Source organism: Eubalaena glacialis, chromosome 3, assembly GCF_028564815.1.
Source record: "Eubalaena glacialis isolate mEubGla1 chromosome 3, mEubGla1.1.hap2.+ XY, whole genome shotgun sequence".
NCBI lineage: Eukaryota > Metazoa > Chordata > Mammalia > Artiodactyla > Balaenidae > Eubalaena > Eubalaena glacialis.
Window position 1 is genome coordinate 55,651,918 of NC_083718.1, and position 26,330 is coordinate 55,678,247.

The window sequence follows — 26,330 nt, forward strand, 5'->3', positions numbered from 1 at the left end:
AAGGCACAGAAGTGGGTGCAGGGAGCTGAGCCGGGTCTGCAGACGGGTAGACATCACAGCCTGGTCCACAACCGACTGGCCTAGGGTGGGTGAGAACGGGCGGGCAGGCTGAGGGGAGGACAGAGCGTGGCACGGCCTGCCCACCTGGGCCACGGGAAGAAGGTCGGGGCACTGCCCACGCCCTCGCTCTGCTGCCTGGCGTCCTTTGTGGGGGCGAAGGGACGGAGGAAGGGCTCCCGAGGAGCTCAAAGGCCAGGGAAGGACACACAGGATGGTCCAGAGCCACCCTACCGCTCCAGTGGTGCAGCACCCTTTCTGAATTCCTACTGCTACCAAAACACATCCCTAAGGCCTTTGGGAAGAATCGCTAGGACCCAGGAAGATGGCCCCTTGCTGTGGTCCAGACTTCATCAGCTGCTGATGACCAGAGGGAGCCAGCCGGCCGGCCGTGAGCAGGAGGACAGGACACGGGGACAGGGACAGCCACAGCCGGGCTTCCCGCAGCTGTGCCCATCGCCAGAACCAGTTCCAGCCAATCACAGCCCCCGAGATGCCAAACAGTGACGGGCGAGAGGCCGGCAGGAAACTGACACCCCCTCACTGGAGAGCCTGCCCAGCCGGGGTGCAGGGCACCATCCCCGTCTGAACTCACTCCACAGCTCAGCCGTCTCCCAGTGACCCAGACGCATCACCACAGCCCCAGGGCTGATCCCCGACCAAGGTCAGAACTCCCCCCAGTGTGACGGCCCCTATGCCACTCCTGTGGTGGAAGGGATGGCAGGCAGAGACCAGGAGTAGAGTCTTTTTATTAATGGCTGCGTTTTCAAAGAACCATTTTGTTACAAGGAAAGCTCCCCAGGAAGGGATTGCATTAGTGCAACAAGGGAGAGCCTTGATATCAGGCTCTCCAGACACTTCCAGGTGGAGACTTTTGGCCTAGGCCGGCCACCGGGAACTCGGGGGCTGGGAGGACACATGGCCCCTCCCCCGCCCCGATGGGGCGCTAAGGCACCCGGCCCTCCTGGGTGGGCGAAACCCCGTGCCGTCAGCAGGCCAGCGGCTTGCAGCCCTCAACCTGCAGCCCTTTGCTCAGGAGGAAGGCGTCCTGTGTGGGGTCACAAGTCAGGAAGAGCTTCACCATGCCCTTGGCATCCTTGGAGCCCCCTAGCCTCAGAATGCAGCTTCTGTAGTCCATGGCAACCTGAGGAGAGGGGGCGGGGCTGCAGGAGGGTGGAGCACCCCCTTCACTGAGGGTGTGGGTGTGGCCACCTCTGCTGTGACTCAACAAAGGGCAGGGGAGCAGGGGGTCCAGGGCAGGGTCCTCAGAGCCTGGCAGGCCCAGGCGGGCGGCACAAGCATCTAGGCCCAGGCCAAGGACCTCCGTGTTGGTCTGCACGGCAGGCCGGCCTCTCACTTTGCCACTCAGGACGTCCTCCTGCTTGAAAAGTGTGTGGAATGTGTCCGCGGAGTACACCTCACTGCACAGGTAACCATAGGACTGGGAGTCGTAGCTTCCTGCCAGGCGGCCGAAGGTCGCAGGCAGGTGGGTCCCTGGGACACACGCGGAGAGGCTCCTGCCCGGCCCCCTGGCCGCTCCGTGCCCCTTCCCCAGAGCAGGGGCCTCAAAGCAGCCCTGTGTGAGTCCCCTGCCACTAGAGGGAGTATTGGCCCAACACTTTTAGAAAACGGGGACCTTGCGGGCAACTCAGTGGAGGGACACAAATCAATCTTTGCCGACTTTCTGCTGAAGCTCACGAGGGTTCACCCCTAAGCCTCTCACAAGGACAGCTGCCCGCGGCTCCGAGGGATGAGTCAGGGCTCGCCCTCCAGCACGGGGAGAGTGCGGGTTAAAGCGCTCACGAGGGAGTGAGCTGCGTCTCCACACTGCACCGACACGCACGGGCAAACCTCGTCGACGCGTTCCGTCTGGGGTATGAAGCCCTCTCCTGCCTCTTCCAGGGTCTCCAGAAAGCACATGCAGATACGCCCACGCCTCCCTCGGACTCCACGGGCCACAGCTGGAGGGACCAGCCCAGGAACCGAGGCAGGAAGAGGCCAGAGGTCAGCGGGCCTTGGCCAGAGCCAGTCAATCGGTCCCCCTTCACACACCACCGGAGGATCCTCTTGACCTGGGCAGTAGCCGCCAACCGACCACGAAGGTGGGCCCGGCGCGCGCTTGGCTACCTGGCGTGTCTGGGACCCGGAGGATCTCCTGGCAGAGGCGGGCATTCTCCTGGGCCGGGTATGAGGGCGTCTGTGTGTGCAGGGCCTGGTCCAACTTGCCCAGGACGATCTGGCGCAGGTTGAAAAGGCATGGAAGGTGGGAGGAAGGAGATGGGGGGCTGGCACTGTGTCCAGGCCGCACTTTCCAGCTGGGCAGTCCAGGAACCCCTTTACTTTCCCTCGGCCCGGGCGCACCAGGGTTGGCCAGCCGGGACTTGATGAGCTTGTCCAGAAGCTCTTGGGAGATGGCGAGGCCCGTGCCCCACCGAGACAGGAAGCAGCGTCAGGGCTTCACAGGGCACGGCGCTCCCGGCTCCAGAGCCTTCCCTCTGGTGATCAACAACGGCAGTCACCAGACTCGCAGGCGACGTAACTTTGTTTTCGTTTGTCTTTTTCCCGGCCCTCAGCCATGCAAAGGTGTGAAGCCCTGACACTCGGTGCCACGTGGATGCACCCTGAGAACACGATGCTCAGCGAGTGAACTCAGACACAGAAGGACACACAGGATGTGACCCCACTGAGGGGAAACGTCCAGAACAGATAGATCCACAGACTTAGAGTGGGTTCCCGGTTGTCAGGGGCAGGGGAAGGGAGGGAATGATAACTAAGGGTGTTAGGGACATTTCTGTGGTGAGGGAAATGTTCCAAAACAGGGCAGTAGTGACAGCTGCACAGCTCAGTAAAGTGTCCCCAAGCGCTCCGGTGTAGCCTGTGAGAGCATCGCTCTCAGGACGAAGGGCTGACCGCAGGAAGATTGAATGAGCACTAGGTCCTGGTCCCAGACGCTCAGCTGGGACCTCTCCATGGGGAAGACACTGGGACTTCCTGTGCCTCCACCCAGACTGGCAGCAGCCCCAGGGCCTCACATGGCGTGGCGCTCCCGGCCCCAGAGCTTAGCCTCTGGTTCTCATCACCGGCTGTCACCACAGTCACAGACAACGTGCCTTTCTTTTCGTTTCTCTTTTTTCCGGCTCTCAGCCACGCAAAGGTGTGAAGCCCTGACACTCGCTGCCATGTGGATGCACCCTGAGAACACGATGCTCAGCGAGAGAAGTCAGACACAAAAGGACACACAGGGTGTGACCCCACTGAGGGGAAACGTCCAGAACAGGTAGATCCACAGAGACAGAGTGGTTTCCTGGTTGTCAGGGGCAGGGGTGGGGAGGGAATGATAACTAAGGGCGTGAGGGACATTTTGGGGTGAAGGAAATGTTCCAAAACAGGGCAATAGTGAAAGCTGCACAGCTCAGTAAAGTGTCCCCACAAGCTCCGGTGAAGCGTATGAGAGCATCGCTCTCAGGATGAAGAGCTGACCGCAGGAAGACTGAACGAGCCCTTGGTCCTGTGCCCAGACGCTCAACTTCGTACCCCCACCGTGGGGAAGTCACTGGGACTTGCTGAGCCTCCACCGAGACTGGCAGCAGCCCCAGGGCTTCACAGGGCACGGGGCTCCCGGCCCCAGAGCCTGGCCTCTGTTTCTCATCACCGGCTGTCACCAGAGTCGCAGGCAACGTGCCTTTCTTTTCGTTTGTCTTTTTCCCGGCCCTCAGCCATGCAAAGGTGTGAAGCCCTGACACTCGCTGCCACGTGGATGCACCCTGAGAACACGATGCTCAGCGAGAGAACTCAGACACAGAAGCACACACAGGGTGTGACCCCACCGAGGGGAAACGTCCAGAACAGGTAGATCCACAGAGTCAGAGTGGGTTCCTGGTTGTCTGGGGCAGGGGAGGGCAGGGAATGATAACTAAGGGCGTGAGGGACATTTTTGGGGTGAGCGAAATGTTGCAAAAGAGGGCAGTAGTGACGGCTGCACAGCTCAGTAAAGTTTCCCCACGCACTCCTGTGAAGTCTGTGAGAGCATCGCTCTCAGGACGAAAGGCTGACTGCAGGAAGACTGAACAAGCACTGGGTCCTGTACCCAGACGCTCAGCTGGGAACCCCTGTGGGGAAGTCACTGGGACTTGCTGAGCCTCCACTGAGACTGGCAACATCCCCAAGGCCACACAGGGCTTCGCGCTGCAGGCCCCAGAGCCTAGCCTCTGATTCTCATCACCGGCTGTCACCAGAGTCGCATGCAACGAGCCTTTCTTTTCGTTTGTTTTTTTGCCGGCCCTCAGCCATGCAGAGGTGTGAAGCCCTGACACTCGCTGCCATGTGGATGCACCCTGAGAACACGATGCTCAGCGAGAGAACTCAGACACAAAAGGACACACAGAGTGTGACCCCACTGAGGGGAAACGTCCAGAACAGGTAGATCCACAGAGTCAGAGTGGGTTCCTGGTTGTCAGGGACAGGGGAGGGGAAGAAATGATAATTAAGGGCGTGAGGGACATTTTTTGTGTGAGAGAAATGTTCCAAAACAGGGCAGTAGTGACGGCTGCACAGCTCAGTAAAGTGTCCCCACATGCTCCGGTGCAGCCTGTGAGAGAATCGCTCTCAGGACGAAGGCTGTCCGCAGGAAGATTGAACGAGCACTGCGTCCTGGACCCAGACGCTCATCTGGGACCCCTACGTGGGCAAGACACTGGGACTTGCTGAGCCTCCACAGAGACTGGCAGCAGCCCCAGGGCCTCACAGGGCGCGCATTCCCGGCCCCAGAGCTTACCCTCTGTTTCTCATCACCGGCTATCACCAGAGTCGCAGACAACGTGCCTCTCTTTTCGTTTGTCTTTTTTCCAGCCCTCAGCCATGCAAAGTTGTGAAGCTCTGACACTCGCTGCCACGTGGATGCACCCTGAGAAAACGATGCTAAGCGAGAGTAGTCAGGCACAGAAGGACACACAGTGTGTGACCCCACTGTGGGGAAAAGTCCAGAACAGGTAGATCCGCAGAGTCAGAGTGGGTTCCTGGTTGTCAGGGGCAGGGGAGGGGAGGGAATGATAACTAAGGGCGTGAGGACACTTTTAGGGTGAGGGAAATGTTCCAAATCAGGGTAGAAGTGACAGCTGCACAGCTCAGTTAAGTGTCCCCACACGCTCCGGTACAGCTTGTAAGAGCATCGCTCTCAGGAACAAGAGGTGACCGCAGGAAGATTGAACGAGCACTGGGTCCTGTGCCCAGACGCTCAACTGGATACCCCCCACCATGGAGAAGTCACTGGGACTTGCTGAGCCTCCACCGAGCCTGGCAGCAGCCCCAGGGCCTCACAGGGCACGGGGCTCCCAGCACCAGACCCTGGCCTCTGTTTCTCATCACCGGCTGTCACCAGAGTCGCAGGCAACGTGCCTTTCTTTTCGTTTGACTTTTTTCCGGCCCTCAGCCACACAAAGGTGTGAAGCCCTGACACTCGCTGCCACGTGGATGCACCCTGAGAACACGATGCTCAGCGAGAGAAGTCAGACACAGAAGGACACACAGGGTGTGACCCCACTGAGGGGAAATGGCCAGTACAGGTAGATCCACTGAGTCAGAGTGGGTTCCTGGTTGTCATGGGCAGGGGATGGGAGGGAATGATAACTATTGGCGTGAGGGACATTTATTGGGTGAGAGAAATGTTCCAAAACAAGGCAGTAGTGACGGCTGCACAGCTCAGTAAAGTGTCCCCACACGTTCCTGTGCAGCCTGTGAGAGAATCGCTCTCAGGACGAAGGCTGTCCACAGGAAGATTGAACGAGCATTGGGTCCTGGTCCCAGACGCTCATCTGGGACCCCTTCGTGGGCAAGACACTGGGACTTGCTGAGCCTCCACAGAGACTGGCAGCAGCCCCAGGGCCTCACAGGGCGCAGGGCTCCCAGCCCCAGAGCCTAAACGCTGGTTCTCATCACTGGCTGTCACCAGAGTCACAGGCAACGTGCCTTTCTTTTCGTTTGTCTTTTTTCCGGCCCTCAGCCACGCAAAGGTGTGAACCCTGACACTCGGTGCCACATGGATGCACCCTGAGAACACGATGCTCAGCGAGTGAACTCAGACACAGAAGGACACACAGGATGTGACCCCACTAAGGGGAAACGTCCAGAACAGATAGATCCACAGATTTAGAGTGGGTTCCCGGTTGTCAGGGGCAGGGGATGGGAGGGAATGATAACTAAGGGTGTTAGGGACATTTCTGTGGTGAGGGAAATGTTCCAAAACAGGGCAGTAGTGACAGCTGCACAGCTCAGTAAAGTGTCCCCAAGCGCTCCGGTGCAGCCTGTGAGAGCATCGCTCTCAGGACGAAGGGCTGTCCGCAGGAAGATTGAATGAGCACTAGGTCCTGGTCCCAGACGCTCAGCTGGACCTCTCCGTGGGGAAGTCACTGGGACTTCCTGTGCCTCCACCCAGACTGGCAGCAGCCCCAGGCCCTCACATGGCGTGGCGCTCCCAGCCCCAGAGCTTAGCCTCTGGTTCTCATCACCGACTGTCAATAGAGTCACAGACAACGTGCCTTTCTTTTCGTTTCTCTTTTTTCCGGCTCTCAGCCACGCAAAGGTGTGAAGCCCTGACACTCGCTGCCATGTGGATGCACCCTGAGAACACGATGCTCAGCGAGAGAAGTCAGACACAAAAGGACACACAGGGTGTGACCCCACTGAGGGGAAACGTTCAGAACAGGTAGATCCACAGAGTCAGAATGGGTTCCTGGTTTTCTGGGGCAGGAGAGGGTAGGTAATGATAAATAAGGGGGTGAAGGACATTTTTGGGGTGAGCGAAATGTTCCAAAACAGGGCAGTAATGACGGCTGCACAGCTCAGTAAAGTGTCCCCATACTCTACTGTGCAGTCTGTGAGAGCATCACTCTCAGGACGAAAGGCTGACTGCAGGAAGACTGAACAAGCACTGGGTCCTGTACCAGATGCTCAGCTGGGGACCCCCCGTGGGGAAGTCACTGGTACTTGCTGAGCCTCCACCGAGACTGGCAGCAGCCCCAGAGTCTCACAGGGCGCGGTGCTCTGGCCCCAGAGCCTAACTTCTCTTTCTCATCACCGGGTGTCACCAGAGTCGCAAGCAACGTGACTTTCTTTACGTTTGTCTTTTTCCCGGGCCTCAGCCATGCAAAGGTGGGAAGCCCTGACACTCGCTGCCATGTGGATGCACCCTGAGAACACGATGCTCAGCGAGAGAACTCAGGCACAAAAGGACACACGGTGTGACCCCACTGAGGGGAAATGTCCAGGACAGGTAGATCTACAGAGACAGAGTGGTGTCCTGGATTTTCGGGGCAGGGGTGGGGTGGGAATGATAATTAAGGGCGTGAGGGACATTTTGGGGTGAAGGAAATGTTCCAAAACAGGGCAATAGTGAAAGCTGCACAGCTCAGTAAAGTGTCCCCACAAGCTCCGGTGAAGCGTATGAGAGCATCGCTCTCAGGATGAAGAGCTGACCGCAGGAAGACTGAACGAGCCCTTGGTCCTGTGCCCAGACGCTCAACTTCGTACCCCCACCGTGGGGAAGTCACTGGGACTTGCTGAGCCTCCACCGAGACTGGCAGCAGCCCCAGGGCTTCACAGGGTGCGGGGCTCCCGTCCCCAGAGGCTACCCTCTGTTTCTCATCAGCGGTTGTCACCAGAGTCGCAGGCAACGTGCCTTTCTTTTCGTTTGTCTTTTTTGCGGCCCTCAGCCACGCAAAGGTGTGAAGCCCTGACACTCGCTGCCACGTGGATGCACCCTGAGAACACGATGCTCAGCGAGAGAAGTCAGATACAGAAGGACACACAGGGTGTGTCTCCACTGAGGGGAAACGTCCAGAAGAGGTAGACCCACAGAGTCAGAGTGGGATCCTGATTGTCAGGGGAAGTGGAGGGGCGGGAATGATAACTAAGGGCGTGAGGGACATTTATTGGGTGAGGGAAATGTCCCAAAACTGGGCAGTAGTGACGGCTTCACAGCTCAGTAAAGTGTCCCCACGCTCTCCGGTGCAACCTGTGAGAGCATCGCTCTCAGGATGAAGGGCTGACTGCAGGATGACTGAATGAGCACTGGGTCCTGTGCCCAGACGCTCAGTTGGGGACCCCGCCGTGGGGAAGTCACTGGGAATTGCTGAGCCTCCACCGAGACTGGCAGCAGCCCCAGGGCCTCACTGGGCTCGGAGATCACATCCCCAGATCCTAGCCTCTGTTTCTAATCACCGGCTGTCACCAGAGTCGCAGGCAACGTGCCTTTCTTTTCGTTTGTCTTTTTCTCGGCCCTCAGCCATGCAAAGGTGTGAAGCCCTGACACTCGCTTCTATGTGGATATACCCTGAGAACTCGATGAACAGCGAGTGAACTCAGACACAGAAGGACACACAGGATGTGACCCCACTGAGGGGAATCGTCCAGAACAGGTAGATCCACAGAGTCAGAGTGGCTTCCTGGATGTCTGAGGAAGGAAGGGGAGGGCATGATAACTAAGGACGTGAGGGACATATTTAGGGTGAGGGAAATGTTTCAAAACAGGCCAGTAGTGACGGCTGCACAGCTCAGTAAACTATCCCCACGCGCTCCACTTCCACCTTTGAGAGCATCGCTCTCCAGAAGAAGGGCTGATTGCAGGAAGACTGAACGTGCACTGGGTCCTGTGCCCAGACGCTCAGCTGGGGACCCCGCCGTGGGGAAGTCACTGGGACTTGCTTAACCTCCACTGAGACTGGCAGCAGCCCCAGGGCCTCACATGGCGTGGCGCTTCCGGCCCCAGAGCCTAGCCTCTCTTTCTCATCACTGGCTGTCACCAGAGTCGCAGGCAACATGCCTTCCTTTTCGTTTATCTTTTTTCCGGCCCTTAGCCATGCAAAGGTGTGAAGTCCTGACATTCGCTGCCATGTGGATGCACCCTGAGAACACGATGCTCAGGGAGAGGAGTCAGACACAGAAGGACACACAGTGTGTGACCCCACTGAGGAGACACCTCCAGAACAGGTAGATCCACATAGTCAGAGTGAGTTCCTGGTTGTCAGGGGCCGGGAGGGGAGGGAATGATAACTAAGGGCGTGAGGGACAGTTTTGGGGTGCAGGAAATGTTCCAAAACAGGGCAGTAGTGACGGCAGCACAGCTCAGTAAAGGGTCCTCACGCGCTCCAGTGCAGCCTCTGAGAGCATCGCTCTCAGGATGAAGGCCTGACCGCAGGAAGACTGAACGAGCACTGGGTACTGTGCCCAGACACTCAGCTGGGGAGCCCCCGTGGGGAAGTTACTGGGACTTTCTGAGCCTCCACCGAGAATGGCAGCAGCCCCAGGGCCTCACAGGGTGCGGCGCTCCCCGGCCCAGAGCCTAGCCTCTGGTTCTCATCACCAGCTGTCACCAGAGTCGCATGCAACGTTTCTTTCTTTTCTTTTGTGTTTTTTAAAGGCTACTCTTGAATACATGTATTTAACACCCAGGGAACCAGTCCTGACTCCTTGATTTGGGTCTTCCTGCCTCCAGAGTCTCGAGGATATTCACTTCCGTGGTTTACGAGCCCAGTGCGTGGGGTTTGATTATGGAATCTGACACCGAGGGCGTCGCTACGTGCGGGGTGACATCAGCGGAAAAATCCCATGGCGAGGGCCTGCCTGAGGACCACGGGAGGGCCCGGGCCCTCACCGCCCCCTGGCTGAAGCCCCGCGCCCGCACCCTCCTGGGAGCGTAGCTGGTGCATTGCTTGCCAGAACTCATGGAGGTACGTCTCCAGCGCATATGATGGAATGTTTCATGGAGCATTGTGATGAAAGTGGTCAGAGACCATTGTGATGAAAGGGGTAAAGGAGCATTGTGATGACAAGAACCTTGGAGCATTGTGATGACAAATGCCATGGAGTATTGTGATGACAAAGTCATGGAGCATTGTGATGCCACGGGCATGGAGCATTGTGATGACAAGAGTCATGGAGAATTGTGATGTCAGGGGTCATGGGGCATTGTGATGTCAGGGGTCATGAGTCTTTTTGATGACAGGGGTAATGGAGCATTGTGATGACAAGGGCCATGGAGCATTGTGGAGACAGGGGTCATGGAGCATTGGGACGAAACACGTCATGGAGCATTGTGATGAAAGTGATCATGGAGCATTGTGATGAAAGGGGTCAGGTAGCATTGTGATGACAAGGGCATGGAGAATTGTGATGACAAGGATCATGGAGCATTGTGATGACAAGGGCCATTTAGCATTGTGATGAAAGGGGTCATGTAGCATTGTGATGACAAGGGCATGGAGCATGGTGAAGAACATAGCATGGAGCATTGTGATGAGATGTGTCATGGAGCATTGTGATGAGAGGTGTCATGGAGCATTGTGATGACAAGGGCCATGGAGCATTGTGATGAAAGTGGTCATGGATCATTTTGTTGAAAGTAGTCATGAAGCATTGTGAAGACGGGGGCATGGAGAATTGTGATGACAAGGGCCATGGAGCATTGTGATGAAAGTGGTCAGTGAGCATTGTGATGAAAGGGGTAATGGAGCATTTTAATAAAAAGGGTCATGGAGCATTGTGATGATAGCGATCATGGAGCATTGTGATTAAAGGCGTACTGGAGCATTGTTATGAAAGGGGTCATGGATTATTGTGATGAAAGGGATCATGAAGCATTGTGATAACAGGTGATATGGAGCATTGTGATGACAAGGGTCATGGAGCATTGTGATGTCAAGGGCCATGGACAATGTGATGAGAGGGGTCATGGATCATTGTGATGAGAGCGATCATGGAGCATTGTGATGAAAGCGGTCATGGAGCATTGTGTTCAAATGGGTCATGGAGCATTGTGATGAAAGGTGTCATGGATCATTGTGATGATAGCTATCATGGAGAATTGTGATGAAATCGGTCATGGAGCATTTTGATGAAATGGATCATGGAGCATTGTGATGACAGGGTTCATGGAGCATTGGGACGAAACGCATCATGGAGCATTGTGATGAAAGTGATCATGGAACATTGTGATGAAAGGGGTCATGTAGCATTGTGATGACAAGGACATGGAGAATTGTGATGACAAGGGTCATGGAGCATTGTGATGTCAAGGGCCATTTAGCATTGTGATGAAAGGGGTCATGTAGCGTTGTGATGACAAGGGCATGGAGCCTGGAGAAGACCACAACATGGATCATTGTGAAGAGACGGGTCATGGAGCATTGTGATGAAAAGAGTCAGGGAGCATTGTGATCACAAGGGCCATGGAACATTGTGGCGACAGGGGTCATGGATCATTGTGATGTCATGGGCTAAGGAGCATTGTGATGAAAGGGGTCATGGAGCATTGTGATGTCAGGTGTCATGGAGCATTGTGATGACAAGGGCCATTTAGAATTGTGATGAAAAGGGTCATGGAGCTTTGTGATGAATGTGGTCTCGGAGCATTGTGATGACGGGGCATGGAGCATTGTGATGACAGGGGTCATGGAGCATTGTGATGAAAGTGGTCATGAAGCATTGTGATGACAGGGGTCATGGAGCATTGTGATGACAAGGGCCATTTAGAATTGTGATGAAAAGGGTCATGGAGCTTTGTGATGAATGTGGTCTCGGAGCATTGTGATGACGGGGCATGGAGCATTGTGATGACAGGGGTCATGGAGCATTGTGATGACAGTGGGCATGGATCATTGTGATGACAAGGGCCATGGAGCATTGTGTTGATAAGTGTCATGGAGCATTGTGATCAAAGGGTCATGGAGCATTGTGATTAAAGGGATAATGGAGCATTGTGATGAAAGTGGTCATGGAGCATTGTGATGAAAGGGGTCATGGAGCATTGTGATGACAAGTGTATTGGAGCATTGTGATGACACGGGCATGGAGCATTGTGATGACAGGGGACATGGAGCAATGTGATGAAAGGGGTCATGGGGCATTGTCATGACGGGGCATGGAGTATTGTGATGAACGGCGTACTGGAGCATTGTGATGAAACGGGTCATGGATAAATGTGATGAAATGGATCATGGAGCATTGTGATGACAGGGGTCATGGAGCATTGTGATGAAAGGGATAATGGAGCATTTTGATGAAACTGGTCATCGAGCATTGTGATGAAAGGGGTCATGGAGCATTGTGATGACAAGGGCATGGAGCATTGTGATGAGAGGGGACATGGAGCATAGTGATGACAGGGGTCATGGGATATTGTCATGACAGGGAGCATGGAGTATTGTGATTAACGGTGTACTGGAGCATTGTGATGAAAGGGGTCATGGATTATTGTGATGAAATGGATAATGGAGCATTGTGATGACAGGGGGCATGGAACATTGTGATGAAAGGGTCATGGAACATTGTGATGACAAATGCCTTTTAGCATTGTGATGAAACGGGTCATGGAGCATTGTGATGAAGGTGGTTATGGAGCATTGTGATGACAGTGGGCATGGAGCATTGTGATGAAAAGGGCCATGGAGCATTGTGATGACAAGGGTCATGGAGAATTGTGTTTACATGGGCCAAGGAACATTGTGATGATAGAGGTCATGGATTATTGTGTGGAAAGTGATCTTGGAGCATTGTGATGACAGTGGTCATGGAGCATTGTGATGAAAGTGGTCAGGGAGCATTGTGATGAAAGGGGTAATGGAGCAGTGTGACTAAAGGGGTCATGGGGCATTGTGATGACAGGGGGCATGGAGCATTGTGATGACAAGGGACATGGATCACTGTAATGAAAAAGGTCGTGGAGCATTGTGATGACAAGTGTCCTGGAGCATTGTGATGACAAAGGCCATGGGGTATTGTGATGACAAAATCATGGAGCATTGTGATGCCAGGGGCATGGAGCATTGTGATGAAAACTGTCATGGAGAATTGTGATGCTAGTGGTCATGGGGCATTGTGCTGTCTGGGGTCATGAGGCTTTGTGATGAAAAGGGCTATGGAGCATTGTGGTGAGAGGGTTCATGTAGCATTGGGATGAAACTCGTCATGGAGCAAAGTGATGAATGAGGTCATTGAGCATTGTGAAGAAAGGGGTCATGTAGCATTGTGATGAGAAGGGCATGGAGCATTTTGAGGACAAGGGCCTTTTAGCATTGTGATGAAACGTGTCATGTAGCTTTGTGATGAATGTGGTCATGGAGCCTTGTGATGACAGTGGGCATGGAGCATTGTGATGACAAGTGCCAAGGACCATTGTGATGACAGGGGCCATGGCGCATTGTGATGAAAGGGGTACTGGAGCATTGTGATGAAAGGGGTCATGGATGATTTTGATGATAGCGATCATGGAGCATTGTAATGACAGCGGTCATGGAGCATTGTGGTGTCAGGGGTCATGGAGAATTGTGATGACAAGGGCCTTTTAGCATTGTGATGAAACGCGTGATGGAGCTTTGTGATGATTGTGTTCATGGAGCATTGTGATGACAGTGGGCATGTTTCATTGTGATGACAAGCGCCATGGGCCAATGTGATGACAAGGGTCATGGACATTGTGATGACAGAGGTCATGGAACATTGTGATAACAGGGGGCATGGAGCATTGTGATGAAAGGGGTACTGGAAAATTGTGATGAAATGGGTCATGGATTATTGTGATGATAGCGATCATGGAGCATTGTAATGAAAGTGGTCATGGAGCATTGTGATGGCAAGTGCCATAGAGATTTGTTATGACAAGGGTCATGGAGAAATGTGATGAGATGGGCCAAGGAGCATTGTGATGAAAGTGGTCATGAAGCATTGTGATGACAGAGGGCATGGAGCATTGTGATGACAAGGACATGGAGAGTTGTGATGACAAGCGTCATGGAACATTATGATGACGGGTTTCATGGAGCATTGTGAAGAAATGGATCCTGGAGCATTGTGATGAAAGGGGTCATGGAGCACTGTGATGACAGCGGTCATGGAGTATTGTGATTCCAAGGGTCATGGAGCATTGTGATGAAATGTGTCAATGAATATTGTGATGACAGTGGGCATGGATCATTGTGATGACAAGGGCCATGGAGCATTATGTTGACAAGTGTCATGGAGCATTGTGATCAAAGGGTCATGGAGCATTGTGATGAAAGGGATAATGGAGCATTGTGATGAAAGGTGTCATGGATGATTGTGATTATAGCGATCATGGAGCATTGTGATGAAAGTGATCATGGAGCATTGTGATGAAAGGGATAATGGAGCATTGTGATGAAAATGGTCATGGAGCACTGTGATGACAGGGGGCATGTAGCATTGTGATGAAAGGCGTACTAGAGTATTGTGATTAAAGGGGTCATGGATTATTGTGATAAAAGAGATCATGGAGCATTGTGATGAAAGTGGTACTGGAGTATTGTGATGAAAGGGGTCATGGATCTTTGTGATGATAGCGATCATGGAGCATTGTGATGAAAGCGGTCATGGAGTATTTTGATGAAACAGATCCTGGAGCATTGTGCTGAAAGGGGTCATGGAGCATTGTAATGACAGGGGTCATGGAGCATTGTGATGAAATATGTCATGGAACATTGTGATGACATTGGGCATGGATCATTGTGATAACAGGGGCCATGGAGCATTGTGAGGAAAGCGGTCCTGGAGAATTGTGATGAAATGGGTCATGGATTATTGTGATAAGAGCGATCATGGAGCATTTTGATGAAAGCGGTCATGGAGCTTTGTGAAGGCAAGTGCCATAGAGCTTTGTGATGACAAGGGTAATGGAGAATTGTGATGAGAGGGGACATGGAGCATTGTGATGACAAGGGCATGGAGCATTGTGATGAGAGGGGACATGGAGCATTGTGATAACAGGGGTCATGGGGCATTGTCATGACAGGGAGCATGGAGTATTGTGATCAACGGTGTACTGGAGCATTGTGATGAAAGTGGTCATGGATTATTGTGATGAAATGGATAATGGAGCATTGTGATGACAGAGGTCAAGGAGCATGGTGATATCAGGGATCATGGAGCATTGTGATGACAAGGGTCATGGAGCATTGTGATGACAGGGTTCATGGAGCATTGTGATGAAAGTAGTCAGGGGCATTGTGATGACAAGCACCATGGAGCATTTTGATGACAAGTGCCTTTTAGCATTCTAATGAAATGGGTCATGGAGCACTGTGACGAATGTGGTCATGGAGCATTGTGATGAAAATGGACATGGAGCATTGTGATGACAAGTGCCATGGAACATTGTGATGACAAGTGTCATGGAACTTTTTGAAGACAGCGGTCATGGAGCATTTTGATGACAGGGGTCATGGAGCATTTTGATGACAGAGGCCATGGAGCATTGTGATGAAAGTGGTCAGGGAGCATTGTGATGAAAGGGGTCATGGAGCATTGTGATGACAGGGGGCATTGGGCATTGTGATGACAGGGGCAAGGAGCATTGTTATGAATGGCGTACTGTGATGAAAGCGGTCATGGATTATTGTGATGAAATGGATCATGGAGCATTGTGATGACAGTGGTCATGGACCATTGTGATGAAAGTGGTCAGGGAGCATTGTGATGAAAGGCGTAATGAACCATTGTAATAACAGGGGTATGGGGCATTGTGATGACAGGATGCATGGAGGATTGTGATGAAAGGAGTAATGGAGTATTGTGATGAAAGACGTCATGGATTATTGTGATGAAAGAGATCATGGAGCATTGTGATGACAAGGGCCATGGAGCATTGTGATGACAAGGGTCATGTAGCATTGTGATGACAAGGGCATGGAACCTAGAGAAGATCACAGCATGGAGCATTGTGATGAGAGGTGTCATGGAGCATTGTGATGAAAAGAGTCAGGCAGCATTGTGATGACAAGGGCTATTTAGCATTGTGATGAAGCGGATCATGAAGCATTGTGATGAAAAGGATCATGGAGCATTGTGATGAAAGGGGTCATGGAGCATTCTGATGAAATGGGTCATGGAGCATTGTGATGAAATTGGTCATGGAGCATTGTGATGACAGTGGTCATGGAGCATTGTGAAGATAAGGGTCATGGAGCATTGTGATGACATGGGCCATGGAGCACTGTGATGACAGGGGTCATGGAGCATTGTGATGAAAGTGGTCATGGAGCATTGTGATGAAAGAGGTAATGGGGCATTGTGATAAAAGGCGTCATTGGGCCATGTGATGACAGGGGACATGGAGAATTGTGATGACACGCACCATGGAGAATTGTGATGACAAGGGCCATGGAGCATGGTGATGGAAGGTGTACTGGAGTATTGTGAAGAAAGGGGTCATGGATTATTGTGATGAAAGGGATCATGGAGCATGGAGATGATAGGGATCCTGGAGCATTGTGATGAAAGTTGTCAGGGAGCATTGTGATGAAAGGGGTAATGGAGCATTGTGATAAAAAGGGTTATGGGGCATTGTGATGACAGGGGACATGGAGTATTGTGATGAGAAGCACCATGGAGCATTGTGATGACAAGGGTCATGGAGCATTGTGATGACAGGGTTCATGGAGTTTTGTGATGACAGTGGTCATGGAGCATTGTAATGAAAGGAGTCATGGAACATTGTGATGACATGGGCCGAGGAGCATTGTGATGAAAGGCATCATGGAGCATTGGGATGAAAGTTGTCATGAAGCATTGTGATGACAGTGGGCATGGAGCATTGTGATGAAAGTGGGCATGGAGCATTGTGATGAAAAGGGCCATGGAGAATTGTGATGACAAGGGTCATTGAGCTTTGTGATGACAGGGGTCATGGAGCATTGTGATGACAGGTGCCATGGAGCATTTTGATGAAAGGCGTCTGGAGTATTGTGATGAAATGGGTCATGGATTATTGTGATGAAAGGGATCATGGAGCATTGTGATGATAGGGATTATGGAGAATTGTGATAAAAGTGGTCAGGGAGCATTGTGATAAGAGGGGTAAAGGAGCATTGTAATAAAAGAGGTCATGGGGCACTGTGATGACAGGGGCATGGAGCATTGTGATGACAACGGCCATGGAGCATTGTGATGACAAGGGTTATGGTTCATTTTGATAACAAGGGTCATGGAGAATTGTTATTACACGGCCAAGGAGCATTGTGATGAGAGGGGTCATGGAGCATTGTGATGACAGGGGGCATGGAGCATTGTGATGAAAAGGGCCATGGAGAGTTGTGATGACAAGTGTCATGGAGAATTGTGATTACAGGGGACATGGAGAATTTTTTTTTAATCAGTCATCAATTTTATACACATCACTTTATACATGTCAATCCCAATCGCCCAATTCAGCACACCACCATCCCCACCCCACCGCACTTTTCCCCCCTTGGTGTCCATACGTTTGTTCTCTACATCTGTGTCTCAACTTCTGCCCTGAATCCCGGTTCATCTGTACCATTTTTCTAGGTTCCACGTACATCCGTTAATATACGATATTAGTTTTTCTCTTTCTGACTTACTTGACTCTGTATCACCGTCTCTAGATCCATCCACGTCTCAACAAATGACTCAATTTCGTTCCTTTTTATGGCTGAGTAATATTCCGTTGTATATATGTACCACAACTTCTTTATCCATTCGTCTGTTGATGGGCATTTAGGTTGCTTCCATGACCTGGCTATTGTAAATAGTGCTGCAATGAACATTCGGGTGCATGTGTCTTTTTGAATTATGGTTTTCTCTGGGTATATGCCCAGTAGTGGGATTGCTGGGTCATACAGTAATTCTATTTTTAGTTTTTTAAAGAACCTCCATACTGTTCTCCATAGTGGCTGTATCAATTTACATTCCCACCAACAGTGCAAGAGGGTTCCCTTTTCTCCACACCCTCTCCAGCATTTGTTGTTTGTAGATTTTCTGATGATGCCCATTCTAACTGGTGGGAGGTGATACCTCATTTTAGTTTTGATTTGCATTTCTCTAATAATTAGTGATGTTGAGCATCTTTTCATGTGCTTCGTGGCCGTCTGTATGTCTTCTTTGGAGAAACGTCTATTTAGGTCTTCTGCCCATTTTTGGATTGGGGTGTTTGTTTCTTTAATATTGAGCTGAATGAGCTGTTTATATATTTTGGAGATTAATCCTTTGTCCGTTGATTCGTTTGCAAATATTTTCTCCCATTCTGAGGGTTGTCTTTTCGTCTTGTTTATGGTTTCCTTTGCTGTGTAAAAGCTTTGAAGTTTCATTAGGTCCCATTTGTTTATTTTTGTTTTTATTTCCATTACTCTAGGAGGTGGATCAAAAAAGATCTTGCTGTGATTTATGTCAAAGAGTGTTCTTCCTATGTTTTCCTCTCAGAGTTTTATAGTGTCCAGTCTTACGTTTAGGTCTCTAATCCATTTTGAGTTTATTTTTGTGTATGGTGTTAGGGAGTATTCTAATTTCATTCTTTTACCTGTAGCTGTCCAGTTTTCCCAGCACCACTTATTGAAGGGACTGTCTTTTCTCCATTGTGTATCTTTGCCTCCTTTGTCATAGATTAGTTGACCATAGGTGCGTGGGTTTATCTCTGGGCTTTCTATCTTGTTCTATTGATCTATGTTTCTGTTTTTGTGCCAGTACCATATTGTCTTGATTACTGTAGCTTTGTAGTATAGTCTGAAGTCAGGGAGTCTGATTCCTCCAGCTCCGTTTTTTTCCCCCAAGACTGCTTTGGCTATTCGGGGTCTTTTGTGTCTCCATACAAATTTTAAGATGATTTGTTCTAGTTCCGTAAAAAATGCCATTGGTAATTTGATAGGGATTGCATTGAATCTGTAGATTGCTTTGGGTAGTATAGTCATTTTCACAATATTGATTTTTCCAATCCAAGAACATGGTATATCTCTCCACCTTTTGGTATCATCTTTAATTTCTTTCATCAGTGTCTTATAGTTTTCTGCATACAGGTCTTTTGTCTCCCTAGGTAGGTTTATTCCTAGGTATTTTATTCTTTATGTTGCAATGGTAAATGGGAGTGTTTCCATAATTTCTCTTTCATATTTTTCATCATTGGTGGATAGAAATGCAAGAGATTTCTGTGCATTAATTTTATATCCTGCAACTTTACCAAATTCATTGATTAGCTCTAGTAGTTTTCTGGTGGCATTTTTAGGATTCTCTATGTATAGTATCATGTCATCTGCACACAGTGACAGTTTTACTTCTTCTTTTCCAATTTGTATTCCTTTTATTTCTTTTTCTTCTCTGATTGCCTTGGCTAGGACTTCTAAAACTATGTTGAATAATAGTGGTGACAGTGGACATCCTTGTCTTGTTCCTGATCTTAGAGGAAATGCTTCCAGTTTTTCACCCTTGAGAATGATGTCTGCTGTGGGTTTGTCATATATGGCCTTTATTATGTTGAGGAAAGTTCCCTCTATGCCCACTTTCTGGAGAGTTTTTATCAAAAATGGGTGTTGAATTTTGTCAAAAGCTTTTTCTGCATCTATTGAGATGATCATATGGTTTTTATTCTTCAATTTGTTAATATGGTGTATCACATTGATTGATTTGCGTATATTGAAGAATCCTTGCATCCCTGGGATAAATCCCACTTGATCGTGGTGTATGATCCTTTTAATGTGTTGTTGGATTCTGTTTGCCAGTATTTTGTTGAGGATTTTTGCATCTATATTCATCAGTGATATTGGTCTGTAATTTTCTTTTTTTGTAGTATCTTTGTCTGGTTTTGGTATCAGGGTGCTGGTGGCCTCACAGAATGAGTTTGGGAGTGTTCCTTCCTCTGCAAATTTTTGGAAGAGTTTGAGAAGGATGGGTGTTAGCTCTTCTCTAAATGTTTGATAGAATTCACCTGTGAAGCCATCTGGTCCTGGACTTTTGTTTGTTGGAAGATTTTTAATCACAGTTTCAATTTCACTACTTGTGATTGGTCTGTTCATATTTTCTGTTTCTTCCTGGTTCAGTCTTGGAAGGTTATACCTTTCTAAGAATTCGTCCATTTCTTCCAGGTTGTCCATTTTATTGGCATAGAGTTGCTTGTAGTAGTCTCTTAGGATGTTTTGCATTTCTGCGGTGTCTGTTGTAACTTCTCCTTTTTCATTTCTCATTTTATTGATTTGAGTCCTCTCCCTCATTTTCTTGATGAGTCTGGCTAATGGCTTATCAATTTTGTTTACCTTCTCAAAGAACCAGCTTTTAGTGTCATTGATCTTTGCTATTGTTTTCTTTGTTTCTATTTCATTTATTTCCGCTCTGATCTTTACGATTTCTTTCCTTCTGCTAACTTTGGGTTTTGTTTGTTCTTCTTTCTCTAGTTCCTTTAGGTGTAAGGTTAGATTGTTTACTTGAGATTTTTCTTGTTTCCTTAGGTAGGCTTGTATAGCTATAAACTTCCCTCTTAGAACTGCTTTTGCTGCATCCCATAGGTTTTGGATCGTCATATTTTCATTGTCATTTGTCTCTACGTATTTTTTGATTTCCTCTTTGATTTCTTCAGTGATCTCTTGGTTATTTAGTAACGTATTGTTTAGCCTCCATGTGTTTGTGTTTTTTATGTTTTTTTCTCTGTAATTCATTTCTAATCTCATAGCGTTGTGGTCAGAAAAGATGCTTGATATGATTTCAATTTGCTTAAATTTACTGAGGCTTGATTTGTGACCCAAGATGTGATCTATCCTGGAGAATGTTCCATGCGCACTTGAGAAGAAAGTGTAATCTGCTGTTTTTGGACGGAATGTCCTATAAATATCAATTAAATCTATCTGGTCTATTGTGTCATTTAAAGCTTCTGCTTCCTTATTTGTTTTCATTTTAGATGATCTGTCCATTGGTGTAAGTGAGGTGTTAAAGTCCCCCACTATTACTGTGTTACTGTCAATTTCCTCTTTTATAGCTGGTAGCAGTTGCCTTATGTATTGAGGTGCTCCTATGTTGGGTGCATATATATTTATAATTGTTATATCTTCTTCTTGGATTGATCCCTTGATCATTATGTAGTGTCCTTCTTTGTCTCTTGTAACATTCTTTATTTTAAAGTCTATTTTATCTGATATGAGTATAGCTACTCCAGCTTTCTTTTGATTTCCATTTGCATGGAATATCTTTTTCCATCCCCTCACTTTCAGTCTGTATGTGTCCCTAGATCTGAAGTGGGTCTCTTGTAGACAGCATATATATGGGTCTTGTCTTTGTATCCATTCAGCAAGCCTGTGTGTTTTGGTTGGAGCATTTAATCCATTCACGTTTAAGGTAATTATCGATATGTATGTTCCTATGACCATTTTCTTAATTGTTTTGGGTTTGTTTTTGTAGGTCCTTTTCTTCTCTTGTGTTTCCCACTTAGAGAAGTTCCTTTAGCATTTGTTGTAGAGCTGGTTTGGTGGTGCTGAATTCTCTTAGCTTTTGCTTGTCTGTAAAGCTTTATATTTCTCCATCAAATCTGAATGAGATCCTTGCCGGGTAGAGTAATCTTGGTTGTAGGTTCTTCCCTTTCATCACTTTAAATATATCATGCCACTCCCTTCTGGCTTGTAGAGTTTCTGCTGAGAAATCAGCTGTTAACCTTATGGGAGTTCCCTTGTATGTTATTTGTCGTTTTTCCCTTGCTGCTTTCAATAATTTTTCTTTGTCTTTAATTTTTACCAATTTGATTACTATGTGTCTCGGCGTGTTTCTCCTTGGGTTTATCCTGTATGGGACTCGCTGCGCTTCCTGGACTTGGGTGGCTATTTCGTTTCCCATGTTAGGGAAGTTTTCGATTATAATCTCTTCAAATATTTTCTCTGGTCCTTTCTCTCTCTCTTCTCCTTCTGGGACCCCTATAATGCGAATGTTGTTGAGTTTAATGTTGTCCTAGAGGTCTCTTAGGCTGTCTTCATTTCTTTTCATTCTTTTTTCTTTAGTCTGTTCCCCAGCAGTGAATTCCACCATTTTGTCTTCCAGGTCACTTATCCGTTCTTCTGCCTCAGTTATTCTGCTATTGATTCCTTCTAGTGTAGTTTTCATTTCAGTTATTGTACTGTTCATCTCTGTTCGTTTGTTCTTTAATTCTTCTAGGTCCTTGTTAAACATTTCTTGCATCTTCTCGATCTTTGCCTCCATTCTTATTCCGAGGTCTTGGATGATCTTCACTATCATTATTCTGAATTCTTTTTCTGGAAGGTTGCCTATCTCCACTTCATTTAGTTGTTTTTCTGGGGTTTTATCTTGTTCCTTCATCTGGTATGTAGCCCTCTGCCTTTTCATCTTGTCTATCTTTCTGTGAATGTGGTTTTTCTTCCACAGGCTGCAGGATTATAGTTTTTCTTGATTCTGCTGTCTGCCCTCTGATGGTTGAGGCTATCTAAGAGGCTTGATGGGAGGCTCTGGTGGTGGGTAGAGCTGACTGTTGCTGTGGTGGTCAGAGCTCAGTAAAACTTTAATCCACTTGACTGTTGATGGGTGGGGCTGGGTTCCCTCCCTGTTGGTTGTTTTGCCTGAGGCAACCCAACACTGGAGCCTACCTGGGCTCTTTGGTGGGGCTAATGACAGACTCTGGGAGGGCTCACACCAAGGAGTGCTTCCCAGAACTTCTGCTGCCAATGTCCTTGTCCCCACGGTGAAACAGAGCCACCCCCTTCCTCTGCCGGAGACCTTCCAACACTAGCAGGTAGGTCTGGTTCAGTCTCCTATGGGTTCACTGCTCCTTCCCCTGGGTCCCGATGCGCACACTATTTTGTGTGCGCCCTCCAAGAGTGGGGTCTCTGTTTCCCCCAGTCCTGTCGAAGTCCTGCAATCAATTCCCACTAGGCTTCAAAGTCTGATTCTCTATGAATTCCTCCTCCTGTTGCCGGACCCCCAGGTTGGGAAGCCTGACGTGGGGCTCAGAACCTTCACTCCAGTGGGCGGACTTCTGTGGTATAAGTGTTCGCCAGTCTGTGAGTCACCCACCCACCAGTTATGGGATTTGATTTTACTCTGATTGCGCCCCTCCTACCGTCTCATTGTGGCTTCTCCTTTGTCTTTCGATGAGAGGGTGTTAGAACACATCCCTGGACCCAGGGCAGTACGAAGTGTATTATGGTTAGACCTGAGGACTCAGCAGGCCCGTAACTTTGGTCTGTTCTCTCCTGTCTACCTTCCTACGTCTCCAGCTGTCAAGATTTGACAGTCGAACTAGCAGATGTGATGTGTTCAAAGCATTTGCTTCTGATGTCAGATAAGCTCCTTTCCCACATCTAATTTCTCTGTAAAAGCAGAATTTTCGTGTTATTATGTGTATTGTAATAATGCTGCTTAGACTTTTTAGGTTAGAAAACTGGTGGCTTGCCAAAGACCTCCAATATAGAAAATGTCAGTCTCTAGCACTGTCCCATGTGACTTGAGGGGCAAACCTAGATAATACCAGATGGTCACACGCTATCTATTTCATTCCTACCACAGGATTAGCTGTGTAAGTCGGGAAGTCTGTAGGTTTACAGGTGGGTAGTAAAGGCCCTGTTACCTGCTAAAGATGAGTATCCGTGGTTTGCTCTAAGGCAGGGTTTCTCAACCAAGACATTGACTTTTGGGGCCAGATAAACCTTTGCTGTGGTGTGTGAGTCCTGTGCATCGTAGAGTGTTTAGCAAGGTCCCGTCCTCTACTCACTAGGTGCCCGTAACATTGCCTCTCTCTCCTCCCAGTTGTGACAACCAAAATCACCTTCAGACTTTCCCAGATGTCCCCTGGGGGGCACAGTTGCACTCAGTGAGAAGCAATGGACTCAAGGCTACCAATAACTTTGAGGTAGACTTGACGTCCTGTTGTAAAAGGCATACTCATTCTCCTGTTTTTATTTTGGAAATTCGATGCCACTGTTCATGATCCTTATTCAGATGTCTGTAATTAAGTTTAGTCAGACTACCCACTCACAGGTGGGACACTGAGACAGAGGGAAACAGCTTGTCCAAGTCACATGGCCACATCCCTTGCCTCCTAAGAAAACGTGTCACAAGTGAAAGCAAGCTGGCTCTTGTAATGTTGACAAGTCTTTTTTTTAAACAAATGTGCCAGTTTTAGAGTTGTTCTTTGCCCTCTAACCTTTTGGGGGGCTTACATAGCCTTCAAGCTTCTAAAGAAATGAACTGGGGCACTCTTTCCCAAGCAGGAAGCAGTTTCACTGGCATGAACACTGGAGTTCACAAGGATGAACACTTGTCGAAACAGGGTTTATCCTGATATGCTAGAGTAAGGCCCAGTGCACCACACCGGTGTTATCACGTGGTGTTAGTCAAATAAGTAGTACTACAGAGAGAATCTTACTTTAGTCAATTTAAAGTTTTGAGATCTCACTATGTTTTTTAAAACAGGTATTAAATACATGCATTTGGTAAAACAGTACAAAAGGCTGTTTGGTACATAGCAGCCAAAGAAAAACAATGTGGCTATTCCGTGCTGAGCTATGCTGTGAGCATTATCAAATAGATACTGGATTCTGAGGCCTTTGTTCAGGAACAAAAAAGAATATAAAATATCTCATTACCACAACTAAGGAGCTGGCCTGTGGCAACTAAGACCCGGCCCAATTAACTAACTAACTGACTATTTTTAAAAATCTCATTAATAGGTATTTAATATGATTTTTAAAAATTTATTTATTTATTGTATTTATTTATTTTTGGCTGTGTTGGGTCTTCCTTGCTGCGTGCATGCTTTCTCCAGTTGCGGTGAGTGGGGGCTACTCTTCATTGAGGTGCGTGGGCTTCTCATTGCGGTGGCTTCTCTTGTTGTGGAGCACGGGCTCTAGGCGCATGGGCTTCAGTAGTTGGGGCACGAGGACTCAGTAGTTGTGGCTTTTGAGCTCTAGAGCGCAGGCTCAGTAGTTGTGGCGCACGGGCTTCAGTGCTCCGCAGCGTGTGGGAACTTCCCGGACCAGGGCTTGAACCCTAGTCCCCTGCATTGGCAGGCGGATTATTAACCACTGCACCACCAGGGAAGCCCAGGCTCCAACCTTTGTAAAAATGTGTTCCTTCTACCTTCATGGAGCAGACTTAGGGGATGGGAAGGAGTGAGAACCCGATTGGCAGGGGTTCGGTCGCAACCCCGGAAGAGGACGGGGGAGGATCTAAGAGGGGGCACCGGGCCACAGCCGACCCCCAGTGACAGCTAACAGCTGCACTGCTGCCCCTTCCTGCCCCAGGACCTGAGCTCAGGTCCCAGGGCGGCTGGAGAAACGCACTGTTTTTGGTGAGATGCTCTTACTTACTATGTGGAGCTGCTCCGGCTGCCCCGGTGACCACACCCCTGCAGGGCCCTGTGCCCGTCCTCCCTGCCCCCTGCCCAGCGCTCAGAGAACAGCAGTCTCTGTGGGGCAACCTGCTTCCAAGTCCTTCAGTGACCATGGAGGACTGGGAATGGGCTGGGTTGCCAGGGAGCCTGGGCATCCAACACCTGAGCTCAGCCCTGGGGGCTCACGTGAGGGCAGGGGCTGGGGGGGTGTGGGCGGTGAGCAGAGGGGTCTCCAGCTGGCGTCAGCCTGGGCCCTGGACCCAGGGAAAGGCCTCACCCTCTCAGTCCTGACCTGTCGCTTGGGAACCCTGTGGCCCACCAGCCCGAGGCATGTGGCGCCCGCCACGGACTGCCGTGCACACGGCTGGGGTGCCAACGCACACCTGGATTTGCACGGGGACCATCTGGGGGCTCGGTGCACGGGAAGACGAGCAGCCCCCAAGACCCGATATGCCCCTTTCATATCCATCGAGAGGTGCCTGATGGAAGGCCGGCTGTGCTCCATTTCAAGCCCAAGGAATTCACACGGACAGCCCTCCCAGCCACAGGGTGCCTGCCCACCGGCTCTGGGCCTGCGACCAGCCCAGAACACAGAAGGCACAGAAGTGGGTGCAGGGAGCTGAGCCGGGTCTGCAGACGGGTAGACATCACAGCCTGGTCCACAACCGACTGGCCTAGGGTGGGTGAGAACGGGCGGGCAGGCTGAGGGGAGGACAGAGCGTGGCACGGCCTGCCCACCTGGGCCACGGGGAGAAGGTCGGGGCACTGCCCACGCCCTCGCTCTGCTGCCTGGCGTCCTTTGTGGGGGCGAAGGGACGAGGAAGGGCTCCCGAGGAGCTCAAAGGCCAGGGAAGGACACACAGGACGGTCCAGAGCCACCCTACCGCTCCAGTGGTGCAGCACCCTTTCTGAATTCCTACTGCCACCAAAACACATCCCTAAGGCCTTTGGGAAGAATCGCTAGGACCCAGGAAGATGGCCCCTTGCTGTGGTCCAGACTTCATCAGCTGCTGATGACCAGAGGGAGCCAGCCGGCCGGCCGTGAGCAGGAGGACAGGACACGGGGACAGGGACAGCCACAGCCGGGCTTCCCGCAGCTGTGCCCATCGCCAGAACCAGTTCCAGCCAATCACAGCCCCCGAGATGCCAAACAGTGACGGGC

General features: G+C 49.9%; 1 protein-coding gene across 1 annotated transcript; it reads right to left on the bottom strand.

Moving 5' to 3' along the window:
* Window positions 1–1,045: 1,045 nt before the first annotated feature.
* On the bottom strand, window positions 1,046–25,572 carry LOC133087000 (thimet oligopeptidase-like). Its single transcript, XM_061183777.1, has 4 exons — window positions 25,488–25,572; window positions 2,185–2,460; window positions 1,415–1,551; window positions 1,046–1,201 (listed from the first exon to the last, which is right to left on the bottom strand). The coding sequence occupies exons 1-4, from the start codon at window positions 25,570–25,572 to the stop codon at window positions 1,046–1,048; spliced, it is 654 nt and encodes a 217-aa protein (XP_061039760.1).
* Between the last annotated feature and the right edge of the window lie 758 nt (window positions 25,573–26,330).

Coding starts and splice junctions, on each gene's coding strand:
- LOC133087000 (XM_061183777.1), bottom strand. CDS start 25,572: ATGGTCCCCGTGCAAATCCAGGTGTGCGTTGGCACCCCAGCCGTGTGC. Junction 2,461..25,487: donor GCGCCACATGCCTCGGGCTG/GTGGGCCACAGG, acceptor CCATCTCCCAAG/AGCTTCTGGACAAGCTCATC. Junction 1,202..1,414: donor AGGACGTCCTGAGTGGCAAA/GTGAGAGGCCGG, acceptor CCCTCTCCTCAG/GTTGCCATGGACTACAGAAG.